Source organism: Saimiri boliviensis, chromosome 6 (assembly GCF_048565385.1).
Source record: "Saimiri boliviensis isolate mSaiBol1 chromosome 6, mSaiBol1.pri, whole genome shotgun sequence".
NCBI classification, from domain to species: Eukaryota; Metazoa; Chordata; class Mammalia; order Primates; family Cebidae; genus Saimiri; species Saimiri boliviensis.
The window spans coordinates 123,696,300-123,716,121 of NC_133454.1; the positions used below are offsets into that span (position 1 = coordinate 123,696,300).

At 57.7% G+C, this 19,822-nt stretch overlaps 3 protein-coding genes across 4 annotated transcripts; 2 read left to right on the forward strand and 1 right to left on the reverse strand.

Moving 5' to 3' along the window:
* Positions 1-144: 144 nt before the first annotated feature.
* On the forward strand, positions 145-10,539 carry ESRRA (estrogen related receptor alpha). Of its 2 annotated transcripts, none has more exons than XM_039470984.2 (7): positions 145-385; positions 1,810-2,146; positions 7,775-7,891; positions 8,061-8,189; positions 8,538-8,705; positions 8,787-9,056; positions 9,499-10,539. In XM_039470984.2, exons 1-7 carry the CDS (start codon positions 146-148, stop codon positions 9,756-9,758), a joined length of 1,521 nt encoding a protein of 506 aa, XP_039326918.1. In that variant the 5' UTR covers position 145; the 3' UTR covers positions 9,759-10,539. The 2 variants fall into 2 exon arrangements, with proteins under 2 accessions (XP_039326918.1, XP_039326919.1); XM_039470985.2 differs by lacking the exon at positions 145-385 and adding an exon at positions 488-1,076.
* Positions 10,487-11,352, reverse strand: TRMT112 (tRNA methyltransferase activator subunit 11-2). The gene is made up of 4 exons (XM_003937656.4): positions 11,224-11,352; positions 11,033-11,134; positions 10,830-10,919; positions 10,487-10,740 (listed from the first exon to the last, which is right to left on the reverse strand). The coding sequence occupies exons 1-4, from the start codon at positions 11,299-11,301 to the stop codon at positions 10,633-10,635; spliced, it is 378 nt and encodes a 125-aa protein (XP_003937705.3). The 5' UTR covers positions 11,302-11,352; the 3' UTR covers positions 10,487-10,632.
* A 518-nt stretch (positions 11,353-11,870) lies between these two features.
* PRDX5 (peroxiredoxin 5) lies at positions 11,871-15,179 on the forward strand. Its single transcript, XM_039470987.2, has 6 exons — positions 11,871-12,138; positions 13,456-13,590; positions 14,059-14,190; positions 14,259-14,297; positions 14,408-14,469; positions 14,954-15,179. The coding sequence occupies exons 1-6, from the start codon at positions 11,944-11,946 to the stop codon at positions 15,057-15,059; spliced, it is 669 nt and encodes a 222-aa protein (XP_039326921.1). The 5' UTR covers positions 11,871-11,943; the 3' UTR covers positions 15,060-15,179.
* Positions 15,180-19,822: the final 4,643 nt, after the last annotated feature.

Genomic DNA, 19,822 nt, shown 5'->3' on the forward strand with positions numbered 1-19,822 from the left:
GGTTCGGCGGACTTGGGGGCGGGACCTGCGCGAAGGCCCGCCCACTGCCGCTCCCGGCTCCGCCCCGACTCGTCCGGGCACGCAGGCGCCGCCCGCCGCGCTGGTCTGATTAGCATAGGACCCCGGGCCCCGCCCCCTGCTTTGCATGCGCACGGCCGGCCCCGCCCCCGCTGTCAGCTGGAGGAAGCGGAGTAGGAAGCGGCCGCGATGTCCTTTTGTGTCCTACAAGCAGCCGGCGGCGCCGCCGAGTGAGGGGACGCGGCGCGGTGGGGCGGCGCGGCCCGAGGAGGCGGCGGAGGAGGGGCCGCCCGCGGCCCCCGGCTCACCCCGGCATTCCGGGCCGCTTGGCCCCCATGCCTGCCCGCCAGCCCTGCCGGAGCCCGAGGTCCGGGGGCGGAGGGGAGCGCTGCCTCGGGGGTGGGCGGGCGGGGCGCGGGGGCCATGTGCGAGCGCGGCAGGGAGGCGGGCGGGGCGGGCTGCAGGCGGGCTCCAGCTCTGGGTCCAGTCCGGGCTACGGTCGGGACCCAGTCGGGGGCTGGACTGGTCAGGGTTCAGGCGGGATCCGGCGTCCGAGTCCTGTGGACCGGCCTAGGGCAGAGTCTGGCTCTGGCTGCGGGTCCTGGCCCGGATTAGCCTTGGGCCCCCGATCCACCCCGTCCCGGGGCAGGGTTTAATCCGGCACTTGCCGAAGTCTCTGCGGCGGGCCGGGGTGGAAGACTGGGAGGGCTCTCAGTCGGGGAAGGGGCTCTGAAGACCACGTGGGGGCGCTCGAAGGGGCCTGGGGCCACCCTCCTCTCTGGGTCAAAGGTCATCGCACCGGCTAGGGAGAACTTCCTCCTCCTTGGCTCTCCCTACTTACTTCCTGATAACCTGATAGAGGTCCCCCGCGGAGGTGGGGGGAGGCGTAGCAACTTTAGGCAACTTCCCAAAGGTGTGCGCAGGTTGAGGGGCGGGGCGCGGCGCCCTGGGAGGTGGCGGCCTCTGCGACAGCGGGAGTGTGAGAGTGGACGCGCAGGCCGGTCCCGAGGAGGTGCCTGGAATCGGCATGCTGGGGCAGGAGGGCAGCCGCGTGTCAGGTGTGAAAAGCTCTGGAGGTGTTTTCACGAGTCCCTGCCCGTGCGTGTGGACGTGGGGACCTAGTGAGAGTGTGTGTGATCATGAGCCTTGACTGTGGGTTGGCGGATGGGGTGTGCGGTCCAGATGAAGTGTGTGAGCACAAGTGTGAGCGGGAGTGAGCATCGGTTTGGAAAGGCTGGTGCAAGCGTGAAGGCCCTCTGCAGAGAGTGTGCCTGCGTGGGCTTGCGGGGCCCCTGCGCAGCCCCGTGAGTGGAGTGTGTGAACATGGCCACTGCCCTTGGGTCTGTGCTTCAGTGTGTGCCCTCCAGTGCGGAATACCCCGAGGAGGGCAGGGTCTCAGAGGTCTCCTGAACATCTGGAGAAAACTGGGAGGTATCCTGCTCCTGGCTGGGGATTCCAGGTGGGGTTGAAGGTTGCCTGGGGGCTATGGTTACCCTGCTTCCTGGCCTGGGTGGGAGTAAGGGCTTTCTAAGCCTCCCCCAGGTTCCCAAGGGGAAGACCTGCTGTCAGTTACTGGCCCTGCAGGCTCTGGAGACTCTGTTTCCATGGCAACAGCTGGGAGGTGGGCTCGGTTCCTGGGCAGTCCTTCCTTGGACTCTGCCCGCTCCTTCCTCCCCACTTGCTGGGCCTGGAAACCTGGCCCTAGGCCTGAGGTTGGGCAACCCTGTGGCAGGGTGTCTTCCATCCCCCATGCCAGTGCCTCCCTGCCAACCTACGGGTCTCTCCCTGCAGGTGACCAGCGCCATGTCCAGCCAGGTGGTGGGCATTGAGCCTCTATACATCAAGGCAGAGCCGGCCAGCCCTGACAGTCCAAAGGGTTCCTCAGAGACGGAGACCGAGCCTCCTGTGACCCTTGCCCCTGGTCCAGCTCCCACCCGTTGCCTCCCAGGCCATAAGGAAGAGGAGGATGGGGAGGGGGCTGGGCCTGGCGAGCAGGGCGGTGGGAAGCTGGTGCTCAGCTCCCTGCCCAAGCGCCTCTGCCTGGTCTGTGGGGACGTGGCTTCCGGCTACCACTACGGTGTGGCATCCTGTGAGGCCTGCAAAGCCTTCTTCAAGAGGACCATCCAGGGTGAGCCCCCAGCCCACTCCCCTGGCCTTTGCCCTGCACCCTCTGCTGGGTGCAGTAGGCCCCCAGGTGGCCGTGGCACCGCTCGAGGCTGGCAATCTGGCGTTTCCAGGCCCTCTACCTCCCAGAGACACCCTTTTCCTTAGAAGTGTGGTGAAGGCTTCAGTGTGTGCTGATGCATTGCAGTGGACATGAGTGAGCTCAGGGCACCACCTGGGTTTCTGGGTACTCTAGGCCTGGCACCTTCTACGATGGCTCTGAAAGAGTCCAAGGCAGCCTGTGTCTGTTCCTAAGGTTTGTTCTTTCTGGCAGCTTCTTTTTTTTTTTTTTTTTTTTGAGACGGAGTTTCGCTCTTGTTACCCAGGCTGGAGTGCAATGGCGCGATCTCGGCTCACCGCAACCTCCGCCTCCTGGATTCAGGCAATTCTCCTGCCTCAGCCTCCTGAGTAGCTGGGATTACAGGCACGCGCCACCATGCCCAGCTAATTTTTTGTATTTTTAGTAGAGACGGGGTTTCACCATGTTGATCAGGATGGTCTCGATCTCTTGACCTCGTGATCAACCCGCCTCGGCCTCCCAAAGTGCTGGGATTACAGGCGTGAGCCACCACACCCGGCTCTGGCAGCTTCTGACCTCTCCCCAGCATAGAACATGTCCCTTTTTCTTGATTTCCCCAAAGCAGCACCAACACAAAGATTTTAATTTTTTTTTTTTTTTTTTTTTTTTGGTGGCAGTCTCACTCTGTTGCCCAGATCTCGGCTCACTGCAACCTCCGCCTCCTGGGTTTAAGAGATTCTCCTGCCTCGGGCTCCCAAGTAGCTGGGACTACAGGTGTGTACCACCACGCCCAGCTAATTTTTGCATTTTTAGTAGGGATGACGTTTTACCATGATGGCCAGGCTGGTCACAAACTCCTAACCTAAAATGATCTGCCTGCCTTGGCCTCCCAAAACAAGGCAGATTTTTATTGGTATTTGAGAGGGACTATATCATAGTTTAGCACCCATCTTTAAAATGACTAACAGGCATCTCTGCTCTTAAAAGTCTCTGATTTTTTTCTCACTCAGGAAAGCACATCAGAATTTGGGAAATGAGCAAGATGCTGATATAAGCATTACCTGGGAAGGGCCTGTTATTTCCATTATTTTTGTTTTTACCTAGCCATTGGTTACTTTGGGGCTATAACACGTTTAATTAAAAAAATATATATATTGTCTGGGCGCGGTGGCTCATGCCTGTAATCCCAGCACTTTGGGAGGCTGAGGCGGGTGGATTATGAAGTCGGGAGTTCAAGACCAGCCTGGCCAACATGGTGAAACCTCATCTCTATGAAAAATACAAAAATTAGGCAACGTGGTGGTGGGCTCCTGCAATCGCAGCTACTTGGGAGGCTGAGGCAGGGAATTGCTTGAACCCAGGATGTTGCAGTGAACAGAGATCAAGCCACTGCACTCCAGCCTGGGCGACAGAGTGACACTCTGTCTCAAAAAAAAAAAAAAAAGGCCGGGCGCAGTGACTGAAGCCTGTAATCCCAGCACTTTGGGAGGCCGAGGCGGGTTGATCACGTGGTCAAGAGATCAAGACCATCCTGATCAACATGGTGAACCCCGTCTCTACTAAAAATACAAAAAATTAGCTGGGCATGGTGGCATGTGCCTGTAATCCCAGCTACTCGGGAGGCTGAGGCAGGAGAATTGCCTGAACCCAGGAGGCGGAGGTTGCGGTGAGCCGAGATCGCGCCATTGCACTCCAGCCTGGGTAACAAGAGCAAAACTCTGTCTCAAAAAAAAAAAAAAAAAAAAAAAAAAATTCTTGAATGCTTACCTTGTGCTAGGCACTGTGTCCTTTTATGATCTCAGTTAGTCCCGATAGCAACTCTATAAGGTGTCAGCACTGTTATAACTGAGACTAAGAGAGGCACTGGAAACTTTGTTGAAGGCTCACAGCTAGGAAATGGCAGAACCGGATTCAAACTTGGGTCAGTACAGGTCCGTAGCTGAGCTCTTCAATGTTAGACTGCTGCCTCTGCTTATTACTAATAACACTGAACTTTGGACAGGTGCCGAATGACTGATTGTGACATTCCAGCAAGGTTTGTTTTGTTTTTGGGGACAGAGTCTCGCTCTGTATCCCAGGCTGGAGTGCAGTGGCACAGTCTCGGCTCACTACAACCTTGGCCTCCTGGGTTCAAGCAATTCTTCACCTCAGCCTTCCAAGTAGCTGGGATTACAGGTGTACGCCACCACGCCTGGCTAATTTATTGTATTTTAGTAAGGATGGGATTATACCGTGTTGCCCAGGCTGGTCTGGAACTCCTGAGCTCAGGCTATCTGTCCTTCTCGGCCTCCCAAAGTGCTTTGGTTATAGGCATGAGCCACCGCGCCCAGCCTTCAGCAAGTTTTGCTTCTGTTTTTGAGATGGAGTTTCACTGTTGTTCAGGCTGGAGTGCAATGACGCTGTCGTGGCTCACTGCAACCTCTGCCTCCCAGGTTCAAGTGATTTGCCTGCCTCAGCCTCCTGGTAGCTGGAATTACAGGTGCCCACCACCACAGGCGACTAATTTTTGTATTTTTAGTAGAGATGGGGTTTCACCATGTTGGCCAGGCTGGACTCCAACTCCTGACCTCAGGTAATCCACCTGCCTCCCAAAGTGCTGGGCTTATAGGTGGGAGCCACTGTGCCTGGCCAATCTAGCAAGCTTTAATTTGGCCAAAATCCTTGATCTAAACCTTTGTACACCCTTCCCGCTCTGAAGACCAGTGAGCCAGCAGGCCTGGGTGCGGTGCCTCCTACCCACCCTGGGGCCCTTCACTGTGTGTTGACTGTTGACAAATATTTATTGAGTGCTGGCTATGGATAGGAATTGTATACTGAGCACCTAGGAGTCAGAACCATGGTAGGTGCTTTGCCCATATTATCCCCTTTCATTCTCACCACCCATCTCTGTGGGACATTCCTTATCATCCCACTTTTTACAGCTGGGAAAACTGAGGGCTCAAGGGGTTAAGTATGGAACTTGCCCAAGGTCACAAAGATATGTGGTAGCCAGAATCCCTGCTCAGCACAGACCTGTGCTTTGCTGTCCTGGTCAGTGTTCCGGGCCCTGGGGACACAGGTGGGGCTGGAGCAGGGCTGTTTCTGCCCTCAGGCAGTTTACTTTCTGGCAGAGGGAAGAGCTGGGCAGCAGTGAGTTGCACAGACTTGTCTTATTACAGGTATGCACAGGAAGTGGGGGGGGGGGGTGCTGGAGGTATGCCAGGGGAAGGGGCTGGTTCTGAGGCTCCAGAGGGCTTCCCTGAGGAAGTGTCTTTTTTGAGACCGAGTTTTGCTCTTGTTGCCCAGGCTGGAGTGCAATGGCATGATCTCGGCTCACTGCAACCTCTGCCTCCCAGGTTCAAGTGATTCTCCTGCCTCAGCCCCCAAGTAGCTGGGATTACAGGCTTGTGCCACCACGCCCGGCTAATTTTGTATTTTTAGTAGAGACGGGGTTTCTCCATGTTAACCAGGCTGGTCTCGAATTCCTGACCTCAGGTGATCTGCCTGTCTCAGCCTTCCAAAGTGCTGAGATTACAGGTGTGAGCCACCGTGCCCAGCTTTTTTTTTTTTGGAGACAGTTTCACTCTGGTTGCCCAGGCTAAAGTACAGTGGCACGATCTCAGCTCACTGCAGCCTCTGCCTCCCAGGTTCAAGCAATTCTTCTGCCTCAGCCTCCCAAGTAGGTGGGATTACAGGCATGAGCCACCACTCCCAGCTAATTTTGTATTTTTACTAGGGAGTTGGTTTTGCCATGTTGGCCAGGCTGGTCTCAAACCCCTGACCTCAGGTGGTCCGCCTGCCTCAGCCTCCAAAAGTGTTGGGATTCCGGGTCTGAGCGCTTGACTATGGTATCGTGAGCCGAGTTCAGAAGCCCAAATAGGGGGTAGGAGAAAATGCACTTCGAGGCCTGTGAGGCTGGGAGGGCCGCCAGCACCCGCTATGTGCCAGGTCCTGTTGCTAACGCTGGAGCCAGTTCCTGCCCCGGTGGAGCTGCCACTAAAGGGGGCGGTGTAATAAACAAGATAGGTAAGTGCATTTGCACATGCTCTGTGGGGCTAAGGGCTGAAGAGAAACCATAAGCAGGGTTCAGAGGCCAGGAGGGCTCTGCAAAGGGATTTGGCATTGTCACAGGGTGGCCAGAAAAGGCTTCTCAAGGTGACAGTGAGCAGAGATCTGAAGAAGGTGAGGGAGCCTGTGTGGACCTCAGGACGAGAGCTCCAGGCAGGGCCTGTTTGAGGAACATGGAGGAGGCCAAAGGAGGGAGCAGAGGTGAAAAGGCAGCAAGGGGCCAGGTGCGGTAGCTCATGCCTGTAATCCCAGCACTTTGGGAGGCTGAGGCGAGTGGATCCCAAGATCAGGAGATCAAGACCAGCCTGGCCAATATTGTGAAACCGTGTCTCTACTAAAAATACAAAAATTAGCCGGACGTGGTGGTGGACACCTGTAATCCTAGCTACTCGGGAGGCTGAGGCAGGAGAATTGCTTGAACCTGGGAGGTAGAAGTTGTAATGAGCCAAGATGGTGCCACTGCACTCCAGGATGGTGACAGAGACTCTGTTTCAAAAAAAAAAAAAAAAAAGGTGGCAAGGAGCAGGGGCATAGGCTTGGGAGGATGTGGGCTCGGTTTGGCTTCGACTCTGAGAAGGGAATCCCCCGAGGGTTTTGAGCAGAGGAGGCACAGGGTGTGATGGAGTTTTAATAGGACCCTCTTGGCTGTTGTGTTGAGAATAGACTGGAGCAAGCAGGGACAGAGCAGGAGGCCAGCAGGGGCAAGGTGACAGTGACTCTCGGGCCAAGGGTGGAAGCAGTTGCCAGACACAGGAGGTGGCTTCTGGACCTAGGAGGAGGTAAAGCCTGCCAGAACGTGTCGATGGCTTGGATGTGGGGTGTGAGGGGAACCAAAGATGCAGCTGAGTGAACAAGTGGAGTCCATGCAGGCCGTGTTCCGTCCGAGATGCCTTCTAGACATGCAGGATGTTGAGGAAGCAGCTGGAGAACTGAGTCTGGAGCTCACAGCAGGTCCAGGCTGGAGGTAGAACTCTGAGAGCCGAATAGCTGGGGAAGATCGCCATGGGACTGGAGACGAGCTCCAAGGACAGCCCTGGAGTTCCGGATGGAAGAGCTTGGGGAGATGTACATAAACCACTAAGTGGCCGGCACGGGGGGAGGAAAACCAGAGTGTATGGTGTCCTAGAAGCCAAAGAAGGTCTTTAAGTGTTTCTAGGAGCAGGAAGTGACCGGCGGCCTTAGATGCTCCTTTTAGACCAAGTAACATGAGGACTGAGAACTGGCCACTGGGTTTAGCAACGCAGAGGCCCTTGTGGCCCTTGTCAGCAGATGAAGGCGGTGCGGTCCGGAGATGAGGCTTGGGGCCGAGATGTAGCCCAGCATCCTGGTCTGGCTCCTCCCTTGTCCAGGCAGGGCCCTGCCGCCCAGCAGCCGCTCCCCTTCCTGCCGCTCATGGCTGCCGGGTCTCCCTTTCCTCACCATGTCCCCAGACCTGTGCTTGGCCGGGGACAGTCAGAGCTCCCCTGTCAGCTGGGTCCCCTCCTGGCCCTGGGAGGCCGCCACTGGAGCCCTGCCTCTTCCTGGCAGGGAGCATCGAGTACAGCTGTCCGGCTTCCAACGAGTGTGAGATCACCAAGCGGAGACGCAAGGCCTGCCAGGCCTGCCGCTTCACCAAGTGCCTGCGGGTGGGCATGCTCAAGGAGGGTGAGCGCTGGGCAGGGGCTGGGTGAGGGGTGGGGGAGCAGGGCCTGGCCCGGGGCGGGAGCGAGGTTTGGGAGTTCTGGTGAGTGGCCTGGGAGAGGAAAGCTCTGGGGAGCAAGCCCCACCCTGCCCCCACCGCACAGTCACAGTCCTGTCTGTCCCACAATTCAAGGAGTACGCCTGGACCGCGTCCGGGGTGGGCGGCAGAAGTACAAGCGGCGGCCAGAGGTGGACCCACTGCCCTTCCCGGGCCCCTTCCCTGCTGGGCCCCTGGCAGTAGCTGGAGGCCCCCGGAAGACAGGTGAGAGCACTGTGGGTCCCTGGGATAGGACACGAGAGGCCTGTGTGGGGCACCATAGTTACCTTGGGCGCGGGACCTGTTTCCCCTTCACCTCTTCACTTATTCATTTCCCAAGACATTCAAACATGCCTTTTCCTGCATGGGAACAGGGACAGATTTTCCAACACTCACAGCCTGTCCCCAACAGACGGGCTTTCCCTGAAGACAGGTAGTGCTTCCCTGGAGCGAAGGTGCTGGCTAGCCGCTGCCGAGGAAGGCCACAGCGGGAGCGGCTCTGGGAGGATGCTTGATCCGAGGCTTCACAGACTCGAGTGCTCCTGACGCTTGTCCTCTTAATTGTTGCCACAGCCCCAGTGAATGCACTGGTGTCTCATCTGCTGGTGGTTGAGCCTGAGAAACTCTATGCCATGCCTGACCCCGCGGGCCCCGATGGGCACCTCCCAGCCGTGGCTACCCTCTGTGACCTCTTTGACCGAGAGATCGTGGTCACCATCAGCTGGGCCAAGAGCATCCCAGGTAAAGGGCCCAGGTGACCTGGGGCCGCGCTGAACGAGTCGGCTTTGCTGCACTCGCTCAGCCAGGCCCGCTCCCCTCTAGGCTTCTCATCGCTGTCGCTGTCTGACCAGATGTCAGTACTGCAGAGCGTGTGGATGGAGGTGCTGGTGCTGGGTGTGGCCCAGCGCTCACTGCCACTGCAGGATGAGCTGGCCTTCGCTGAGGACTTAGTCCTGGATGAAGAGGGGGCTCGGGCAGCTGGCCTCGGGGAACTGGGGGCTGCCCTGCTGCAGCTGGTGCGGCGACTGCAGGCCCTTCGGCTGGAGCGAGAGGAGTACGTCCTCCTGAAGGCCCTGGCCCTTGCCAATTCAGGTGAGCCCGGGGCCGGCACTAACAGGTCTCTTCCTAAGGTCTTCAGGTTTTTAACTCAGCGATGGTGTCACAGTCCCATTTTGCAAATAAGGAAAACTGAGGCTTAGGGAAGAACAATGATTTGCTCAGAGTCAAAAAGCAAGTCAAGTGCATGCAGGCTCCAAACTGCACACAGGATTTTGAGCCCTAGTGCCATGCTCATGCAGAAAGGCCAAGTTTCGTGGGAGGGAAGGTGAGGAGGGTACAAGGTGGCCACAGATGAGGGAGAAACGGTGTGGCCCTGGCTCATGGGCTGGAGCCATGAATGGTGCCCCTCAGTCAAGCCAATCAACAAATCCTCGTTTGGCTCCTCCTTAGGCCCCATCTAGCAGTGGTCAAGCAGATGTAGGAAGTGCCCTTGCCAGGGATAGTCCAGGCCACCAGCATGCCCCTCTCCTTGCAGACTCTGTGCACATCGAAGATGCCGAGGCTGTGGAGCAGCTGCGAGAAGCTCTGCACGAGGCCCTGCTGGAGTATGAAGCCGGCCGGGCTGGCCCCGGAGGGGGTGCTGAGCGGCGGCGGGCGGGCAGGCTGCTGCTCACGCTGCCGCTCCTCCGCCAGACAGCGGGCAAAGTGCTGGCCCATTTCTATGGGGTGAAGCTGGAGGGCAAGGTGCCCATGCACAAGCTGTTCTTGGAGATGCTCGAGGCCATGATGGACTGAGGCAAGGGGTGGAACTGGTGGGGGTTCTGGCAGGACCTGCCCAGCATGGGGTCAGCCCCAAGGGCTGGGGTGGAGCTGGGGTCTGGGCAGTGCCACAGCCTGCTGGCAGGGCCAGGGCAATGCCATCAGCCCCTGGGAGCAGGCCCCACGCCCTCCCCTCCCCCCTCCTGGGGGGGGTATCAGAAGCTGGGAACGTTGTGTCCAGGCTCTGGGCACAGTGCTGCCCCTTGCAAGCCATAACGTGCCCCCAGAGTGCAGGGGGCCTTGCGGAAGCCATAGTGGGCTGCAGGAGATGTGTGGGAGGCAGAAGCCTATCTCAGGGAGGGAAGGGGATGGAGGCCACCGTCTCCCAGTGGGTGATGCTTTTGCTGCTGCTTAATCCTACCCCCTCTCCAGAGCAGAGCGGGACTTGGAGAGCAAAGGCCCCTGCCCCCTTCGCTCCTCTTCTCATCATTTGCATTGGGCATTAGTGCCCCCCCTTGAAGCAATAACTCCAAGCAGGCTCCAGCCCCTGGACCCCTGGGGTGGCCAGGGCTTCCCCATCAGCTCCCACCCAGCCTCCTCAGGGGGTAGGAGAGCACTGCCTCTATGCCCTGCAGAGCAATAACACTATATTTATTTTTGGGTTTGGCCAGGGAGGCGCAGGGACATGGGGCAAGCCAGGGCCCAGAGCCCTTGGCTGGACAGAGACTCTATTTTAATGTATATTTGCTGCAAAGAGAAACCGCTTTTGGTTTTGAACCTTTAATGAGAAAAAAATATATACTATGGAGCTCAAGAACACTGTGTGTTCGGTGTGTTACTGGGTCAAGGGTTGGGGATACACAACAAAAATACACACGGTCATAACAAGAAAAACTGGCGCCTGGCACAATCAACTCTCAGATTCGTCTTCACTCAGCAGCATGTTGGGGATCCCGCGGCTGATGGGGAACATACGTCCAGACTCCGGGCACTGCAGGGTGCCCTCCACCACTTCCACCTGCGGGCGGGGAGGGACAGAGCTGAGCACTGGCAGCCTCAGGGCGGGAGGCAGGTGGCCCGGGAAGCAGGTGACGGGCCGCTTCTCACCTCCAGCAGCAGGTGGTGCATGGTCCTCAGAAACTCTTCATTCTCCTCGTACCCCTCAACCGGCTCTTTAGGCACCTGGATCAGGCGCAACTGTGGGCAAGAGGTCGAAATGATCTCCCGGCATCCCGAACTCCCTCCTCGGTCCGCCTGAGGTGTGCCCGCCCCCCACTCGGGATATGCTCGGGCGGGGGAAGTATCCTCACGTTATCGGCCGCCTCCAGGAACGCCGCCCACTCCACCTTGGGTATCATACGCGCCACGAATTGGGGGTTGAACTCCACGGGGCAGATGCGGACCTCCGTGGCCTGCGGAGTGGAAGAGTTTAGTTAGGCAAGCACTGGGCCCCGGCCCACCATCCCGCCCGAAGAGAGGAGAGACCGCCGCCGGCGGGTACCTGGAGGCGCAGGGGGAAGCCACGGGGCCCCACCCCCCGCACATGCGAGCTCAGTAGATTGTGGGTGAGCAGTTTCATGTCTCCTCAAGAGCGTTCTCTAGGCCGGAACCGGAAGAAGGTCGTCCTCCGCTTGCGTCACTTCCGAGGATGAGCCACTCAATGCTATTGGATGGCTAGAAGAACCGGAAGTCGTGAACTTGCCGGAACTTCCGGTGCTTGAGGGAGCTGAGGTAGGTAGGTGAAAGACCTGTCCGGTCACGCGCTGCTACCGGAAGCGTCTTAGCAGGAGATTGCTACGGCGCACGCCCAGTTTTTTTTTTTTTTTTTTTTTGGCCACAAATACTACGTAAGATGCAAATCATATGCAAAATAGCTGCAATGCAGGGGCTCTCGTTGAACGCAAAAGAAACATGTTTTACCCTACACAGGCCCCTGACACCGTCGTCTCTGTACCCCGCTTTCGGTTAAGGAGCAGAAACACTGCCCCATCTAAATTAGGACCATGGAAGTCGAGCGGCACCTCATTCTTGTATGCAAATTAGCGGCTCCGAAAGCCCCGCCCCATTTATAAATGCGCCTGCGGTGTAGCCCCAATGCAAATGAGGTTAGGGTCCTAGAGGATCCGTTCCGCGTGCGGCCGCTTGCGCCTGCGCAGTGGAAAAGGCCCCGGCCCGCCTCCAGCCGTGCAGGGGGCGGAGTGAAAGTCGCCGTGGGGCGGGTATGGGACTAGCCGGGCTGTGCCCCCTGAGACGCCCAGCGGGTTTTGTACTCTTTGGTGGGGCCGTCCGTCAGTCTGTGGCAGCGGGAGCGGCGGCCGCAGCGGGAGCGGCAGCGAGACGGCGAGGTGAAGGAGGGTGGGCGTCTGGCGGGGTCCGCAGTTTCAGCAGAGGCGCTGCAGCCATGGCCCCGATCAAGGTGACCGCTGGCCGAGCCGGGCCCGACATCCCCCACTCTCCCCATGCCAACCCCCGTCCCGCTGGTCTGAGGGTGTCTCCTTTCCTGCCTGCCCCTCTCCCCCCCTCAGAAGGCCCGCGTGGCTGCCCACCCTTCTCTCCAGTGGTGGGGGCCTCACCCTCTCGGGACAGTCCCGAGGCATTTTTTTTTTTTTTTTTGAGACAGAGTCTCATTCTGTCGCCCAGGCTGGCGTGCAGTGTCGCGATCTCGGCTCACTGCAACCTCCGCCTCCAGGGTTCAATCGATTCTCCAGCCTCAGCCTCCTGAGTAGCTGGGACTACAAGCGCGAGCCACCGTGCCCGGCTAATATTTGTATTTTTTGGTAAAGACGGGGTTTCACCGTGTTGGCCAGGCTGGTTTTGAACTCCCGACCTCAGGTGATCCGCCTACCTCGGCCTCCCAAAGTGCTGGGATTACAGGCGTGAGCCACAGCGCCCGGCCTGATTTTCCCCATCTGTCTTCTGAAACAGCTGTCCCTTAGCGACCTCGGGGGGGGGCTTCCCCTATCCCACTCCGTGACCTCCCCTCCTCCCATGGCAAATTCGCACCCTCTGCCTACCCTTTCACTCATCTCCTGGAACTGTCCCCAGGGCCTTGGACCTTCCCCTTGCTCCTCCCAAACCCCTGTGAAATCCCCTTCCCTTTCTGCTTCATCCTGCTCCCAACCGCGGTCTCCCCAGAGACTCCGGCACCTCTGACTCTCTCTTCCTACCCTCTCTGGCCCCCGGAAGCCCTCAAGGACTCTGGGGAGACCGATCCTTCCTCCTTCAAGAGATTCCTTCTTTTATTCTATACATCCTGGGTGTAGGGGCCTGGAGACCCTCCCCTAACTTTCCCACCTGCTGCTATCCTCTCTCTTCCTCCTCGTGAGGGTGGGACCCTCAGACTTGGCCAAGATCCTCTCCCTCCGTGTTTTCAGGGACTCCTCCTCACCCCCAAATGCAGCCCTCTACTCCCCACCCCACCCATTTATCCCTCTCCTTTCCTGTAACTTAGACGGCGTGTTATGCAACCCTTTTGACACTTGGGGAGGCCTTCCCGCCCTTGCTCTGTTGTCACCAGTGGGCCCTTAAGAGGAGTAGGGCCACCTTGAAACCTGGAGGATATGGGGTAACTCGGTGCGGGCGGGGCAGGGAGGGCCCCTGGAAACTGACAGGGCTGGAGTTTCCTGCTGGGCATCACTGTAGCTTCTGCGGGCGCAGCTGCCAGGCTCTCTGTTTGCCTTCCCCACTCCGGTTTGCCCTCTCACCGCCCTTACCTTGGAGTCCTTCCTTCTAGGTGGGAGATGCCATCCCAGCAGTGGAGGTGTTTGAAGGGGAGCCGGGAAACAAGGTGAACCTGGCAGAGTTGTTTAAGGGCAAGAAAGGTGTGCTGTTCGGAGTTCCCGGGGCCTTCACCCCTGGCTGTTCCAAGGTGAGGCCCTTCCCTTCTGAGGACCAGGACCTGGGACGTTTTGTGTTGCTTTGAAGTCCTCCACATAGTCCTGACAGGAGGGCAAAAAGCATTTCAGTGCTATTGGAAAACAAGTAGAGGCTGCCGGAAGGGAGCAGCACCAGGAATGCTGGAGAAAAGCTTACTGCAATGAAATTCAAGACCCCTGTTGGTCTTGCTAAATGACAGGCACTATAGAAGGTGCTTGGGCCTCAGATAAAGAAGACATAGTTCTGCCCATGGGAAGTTCATATTCTGGACCAGAAGACATTAAGTTTCATTCTGAGCTTCCTAGTGGCCAAGGCAAAAAGGAAATAGAATGGTTTAGACAGCCCTCATTGTTTGATCAAAGCTGTTGAGGCAGAGCAGTGAGGAGGGCCTGGAAATGAAGGGTGGGCTGGGGGGCAGATGCAGTTATCCCTTTGCTGACCCTTTATTTCCTTTCCCCAGACCCACCTACCAGGGTTTGTAGAGCAGGCCGAGGCTCTGAAGGCCAAGGGAGTCCAGGTGGTGGCATGCCTGAGTGTTAATGATGCCTTTGTGACTGGCGAGTGGGGCCGAGCCCACAAGGCGGAAGGCAAGGTGAGATGCGGGTCTGCGGGGAGTCAGGGCCAGGGAGATCCTTCTTGTGACGTTTTCTTTCTCTGCAGGTTCGGCTCCTGGCTGACCCCACTGGGGCCTTTGGGAAGGTGAGTGTTCTGTGTTCCCCTAACCTCCACAGGGAGATAGCAGTGTGGGGAGCAGTGGGGGCCCTTGGCCTCCTCAGGGGCTTCTGACACTTTTCTTTGTCTCCTCTTAGGAGACAGACTTATTACTAGATGATTCGTTGGTGTCCATCTTTGGGAATCGACGTCTCAAGAGGTAAAAATGGGAGAGTCCTCTGTGTGGGAAAATCCTCTGGAGGGGGAGAAGCCTCTGTGGGGGAGAGTCCTCTGTGTGGGAAAATCCTCTGGAGGGGGAGAAGCCTCTGTGGGGGAGAGTCCTCTGTGGGGGAGAGTCTTCTGTCGGGGGAGAGTCCTCTATTGGGGGGAGTCCTCTGGTGGGCTGAGAGTCCTCTGTGCGGGGAGAATCCTCTACTGGGAGGAGTCCTCTGGTGGGGGGAGAGTCCTGTGTGGGGGGGAGTCCTCTGGTGGGGGGAATCCTCTGTGGGGGAGAGTCCTGTGTGGGGAGGAGTCCTGTGTGGGGGGGAGTCCTCTGGTGGGGGGAATCCTCTGTGGGGGAGAGTCCTGTGTGGGGAGGAGTCCTGTGTGGGGCTCTCTTGGGCCCCTGGCTCTTCACTGCCTGTCTCCATGCTCTGCCTCCAAGCCCAGGCTGACGCAGCTGTCTGGGCCTGTCTTCCTGGCAGATTCTCCATGGTGGTACAGGACGGCATAGTGAAGTCCCTGAATGTGGAACCGGATGGCACAGGCCTCACCTGCAGCCTAGCACCCAACATCATCTCGCAGCTCTGAGGCTCTGGGCCAGATCACTCCCTCTAGCCCTCCGTGTCTCACCGGCCCAGCCCCGTGCCAGAGCCCTGCAATGGGAACCTCGGCCAGATTTCCGCAATAAACGTTTGTGGCTTGTGCCCATCTCCTTGGTTAGGAATGGCTGTTTTGCTCCGTGCCCGGCATCCTGGCGTTGTCACAGACTGGGGGAGAGCCGTCAGAGCGCATATGGGCTGAAAGGGAGAATGTAGGGGGTCTTGGCTTAATTAAGGGGGAGTCGGGGAGGGAGTTTCGAGTGAGGTGTTTTTTTTTTCTTTTTGAGATGCAGTTTCACTGTCGCCCAGGCTGGAGTGCAGTGGCATGATTTTGGCTCACCGTAACCTCCGCCTCCTGGGTTCAAGTGATTATCCTGCCTCAGCTTCCCGAGTAGCTGGGATTACAGGCACCCACCACCACGCCTGGCTAATTTTTTGTATTTTTGGTAGAGATGGGGTTTCACCATGTTGGCCAGGCTGGTCTCGAGCTCCCGACAGATGATCCACCCGACTTGGCCTCACAAAGTGCTGGGATTACAAGTGTGGGCCACCGTGCCCAGCCTCGAGGGAGGTGTCGGTGAGCACCGAGAAGGAGTCAGCAAACTGAAGAGTGGGGAGGAAGCGGTCCCCACAGAGGCAGCACAGAGGGCAAGGCCCAGCTGATGCCATGTGGCACACAGCGCGGCCTTTGTGCCTGCTCTCCGGGTGCTCACTGATGCCATTTAGGCTGGAAACAGGGTGGGAACTTTGGCTCCCAGCAATCCTGCTGGGCCCAGCCCCACCGTCCTTTCAGACTTGAACCCCTCCTGGGCACACCCTCATCCCAGGAAGAGCTCAGGCCACCTTAGGAGTATCTGACAGACACGGAGAGGGGCTCCAGCGCAGCACTTGCTCAGTCCAGGAGGGCTCCCAGGGAGAAGAGTCTACGTGAGCTGTGGAGGGGAGAAGACGCTGGAGAGGCCTGACCAGTGGTGGCTCAGTGTGAGGGGCCTTGAGCCAGGGACACCAGCAGGGTCTGGGGCTGGGGGCCATTGCCACGGCAGGCCCTGCTCCTGGGTGTCTGCCTCTTGACGCTGGGAAGCCGTGTGTGGCGGCAGGCAGTGATTGTGAGGCCCCGCTGCGTGGAGTGTAGGGGCCTGCGTGCCGCTCTCGATGCTGCGTGCCTGCTCCAGGTGTGGTGACAGCCCTCACAATAATCCGGTGAGGTGTGGGCTGCTGCTGCCTCTCAGCCACCTACACGGAGTCGGGACTCCATCACCGCGTGGAGCTGCACTGTCAGGAACCACATCAATACCTGGTTCCCGGGGCACTTCCTGCCTGGTGGTCCCCAGGGCTTTTGAGAGGTCAGGAAGAAGGTCAAAGAGGGGTTTCCTAGAGCAAATGACCCTTGAGGCAGTGGGATTGGTGCGGGAGGCGAGGGAGCCCCATAGCCTTAGGAGTGGAAGGGGGATGGGACAGTCCCATACAGCCAAGCACAGTGCAAGGTGGGTGTCGGGGGTAGGGGGAATGTCAGGAACGAGAGGATGTCTGGTGGTCATCGGGGCCTCTGAAGCCTTGCACCCTGCAGTCACCTTGGACATGGGCTACCGTGTGCAGCCCCTGAGCTAGGAGGCTGAGCGAGGCAGCAGGTGGGCAGCGGAGAGCAGGACCCACGATGAGAGCAATGCCCAGGAGGCGGGGCGGGGCGTGCTGGCAGGGAGGGTGCATCCCGGGGGCCACTTGCTGAAGGTGGAGCGGCTGGGTGCTTATAGCCGTGTCCGTGAGAACAGACACGCAGTAGGAGGGGAGCCAGCCTCTCTGCCCAGGGTCGTAGTGCTCAGCCTTCCCGAGTCATGCTACCCACCGACCTCTGTCCCGTGGTTCTCTCCCACAACCTGCCACCACTTCAGGGGTCTTGGACCGGGCCAGGGCAGGAGGCTGACTGCACCCCCAGCTGCCCTGGTGACCTGACTGCCCCTCCTCTCCCACCATACTCGGTGGCACAGCTTTGTCCTCATGGACACACATGGTGCAAAGCCCCTTTCTTTCCCGGATGCCACCTCTTAATCCTCTCATCGTACAAATGTGAAAACGGACATGGAGCTTCCTACAGGGCACCTGGGAGCTTCCTTGTCTCATCAGCAAACGGGGCGGGGACAGTGGTGGCTGACAGCTGACCCCACGGGCTGGGCTGTGCGTCCCATTGCTCTTTCCTGCAGCCTCGTGCTGCCGGGACAGCTCCCTGCTATCGGGGGAAGCCCAGCTCCGTCTCTGTCACTCAGTTGCCTCTGTTTCCTCTGCTCCTGAGCTCTTATCTGGGCTGGTTGAGACCAAGCAAGGCCTCGAGAGGTAGTGTCCCCTCCAGGGTCCGCTGCTACTGGCTGGGCCTCTAGGAAGGGTCGAAGGGGCTTCTGGGGCTGGGGTGGCCCTCCAGGACAGTCTGGTGTGGGTGGCTGCGGGGCTGTGGCCTCAGTGGCAGTGACTGCTGAGCATGTGGATGAGCTTGGGGTGGGGGGGACGTCCTTGGGTGGGGAGGGGGCACTGGCCCTGGGAACTGCTCCAGGTCCTGGAGGGCTGAAGATGAAACAGCACCTGGCAAGAGAGCCTTTCATAGCTGTCTCCAAGGTGGACAGGTGGGGCTTCAGGCCTGGAGGTAAGGGCAGACCAGGCCATGGTGTCCTGGACCAGAGAGCCCTGGACGCCTGGGCTGCACCTGGCAGAGCTGTACGTGTGGCCTTCCTGGGCTGCTGGTGGCTGAAGGACCAACGTCGAAAAATATGACAAAATATCCTAGGCCGGGCACGGTGGCTCATGCCTGTAATCCCAGGACTTTGGGAGGCCTAGGTGGGCAGATCACTTGAGGTCAGGAGCTTGAGACCAGCCTGGCCAACATGGTGAAACCCCATCTCTACCAAAAATACAAAAATTAGCATTGCATGTTGGTGTATGTCTGTAATCCCAGCTATCCAGGACGCTGAGACAGGAGAATTGCTTGAACCTGGGAAGTAGAGGTTGCAGTGAGCTGAGATCTGGCCACGGCACTCCAGGCTGAGCAATAGAGCAAGACTCTGTCTCAAACAAAAAAAAAAAAAAAGAAAAATGGCTGGGTGAGGTGGCTTACACCTGTAATCCCAGCACTTTGGGAGGCCGAGGCGGGTGGATCACCTGGGAATAAGAGTTCGAGACCAGCCTGCCTGGCCAACATGGTGAAACACCTTCTCTACAAAAATACAAAAAAATTTAGCCAGGCCTGATGGCGGGTGTTTGTTATCCTAGCTACTCGGGAGGCTGAGGTGGGAGAATCACTTGAACCCAGGAGACAGAGGTTGCAGTGAGCCAAGATCGCGCCACTGCACTCCAGCCTAGGCGACAGAGTGAGACTCTGTCTCAAAAAAAAAAAAAAGAAAAAAAAAAGAAAATAACCTGAAACATCCACCCTACACATACGTGCCCAGTAAGACTCACTGGCCTGTCCCGGCATGCCCAGGGCTATAGCACCTCACACCCAGAAGGCCAAGGGTGTTACTCAGCATCAGTGGTTCTGGGCTTGCTGGCTCTAGGGTCCCTTTGAAACACAGCGAAACAGTCCCCCACATGAGCCTTAAGGGTGTCGACCTGAAAGGAAGAAGCCTAGGCAAAATTAATATCAGCAGAGACTTTATTTGGGCCAAGCTTGAGGTTTGCATCCCAGGAGCACAGATTCCGGTTGCCCTGAATATACACTCCGATTAGCGATTAGTGCAGCAGTTGAAGTGGGTTTGAAAAGGATGAGAGAGCTCCTGAGCTGTTTACCACGAATTTACATTAAAATAACAAACTGGCTGGCTGCAGGGGCTCAGGCCTGTCAGTTAGTCTAGCAGCTGAGGTGAAAGCGTTGCTTCAGGCCAGTTCAAGACCAGTGTGAGCAGCACAGCAAGATACTATCCCTAAAAAAAAAAAAAAAAAAAAAAAAAAAAAAAGGTTGTCTGAGCGCGGTGGCTCACGCCTGTAATCCCAGCACTTTGAGAGGCTGAGGCTGGTGGATCATCTGATGTCAGGAGTTCGAGACCAGCCTGGCCAACATGGTGAAACCCCATCTCTACTAAAAATACAAAAATTAGCCAGGCATGGTGGCCAGCTATTGTAATCCCAGCTACTCGGGAGGCTGACGCAGGAGAATCACTTGAATCTGGGAGGCAGAGGTTGCAGTGAGTCAAGACCGCACCACTGCACTCCAGCCTGGGCGACAGAATAAGACTCTGTCTAAAAAAAAAAAAAAAAAAATTAGGCTGGGCGAGGTAGCTCACGCCTCTAATCCCCCACACTTTGGGAGGCCAAGGCAGGTGGATCATAAGGTCAGGAGTTCAAGACTAGCCTGGCCAACATGGTGAAACCCCGTCTCAACTAAAAGTACAAAAATTAGCTGGGCACGGTGGCATGCACCTGGAGTCCCAGCTACTCGGGAGGCTGAGGCAGGAGGATTGCTTGACCCCAGGAGTTGGACACTATAGTAAGCTATAATTGTGCCACTGCACTCCGGCCTGGGTGACAGAGTGAGACCATTCTCTAAAAGAACAAAAACAATTAAAAAAAAAATACCCAGGCCGGGCGCGGTGGCTCAAGCCTGTAATCCCAGCACTTTGGGAGGCCGAGGCGGGTGGATCACGAGGTCAAGAGATCGAGACCATCCTGGTCAACATGGTGAAACCTCGTCTCTACTAAAAATACAAAAAATTAGCTGGGCATGGTGGCGTGTGCCTGTAATCCCAGCTACTCAGGAGGCTGAGGCAGGAG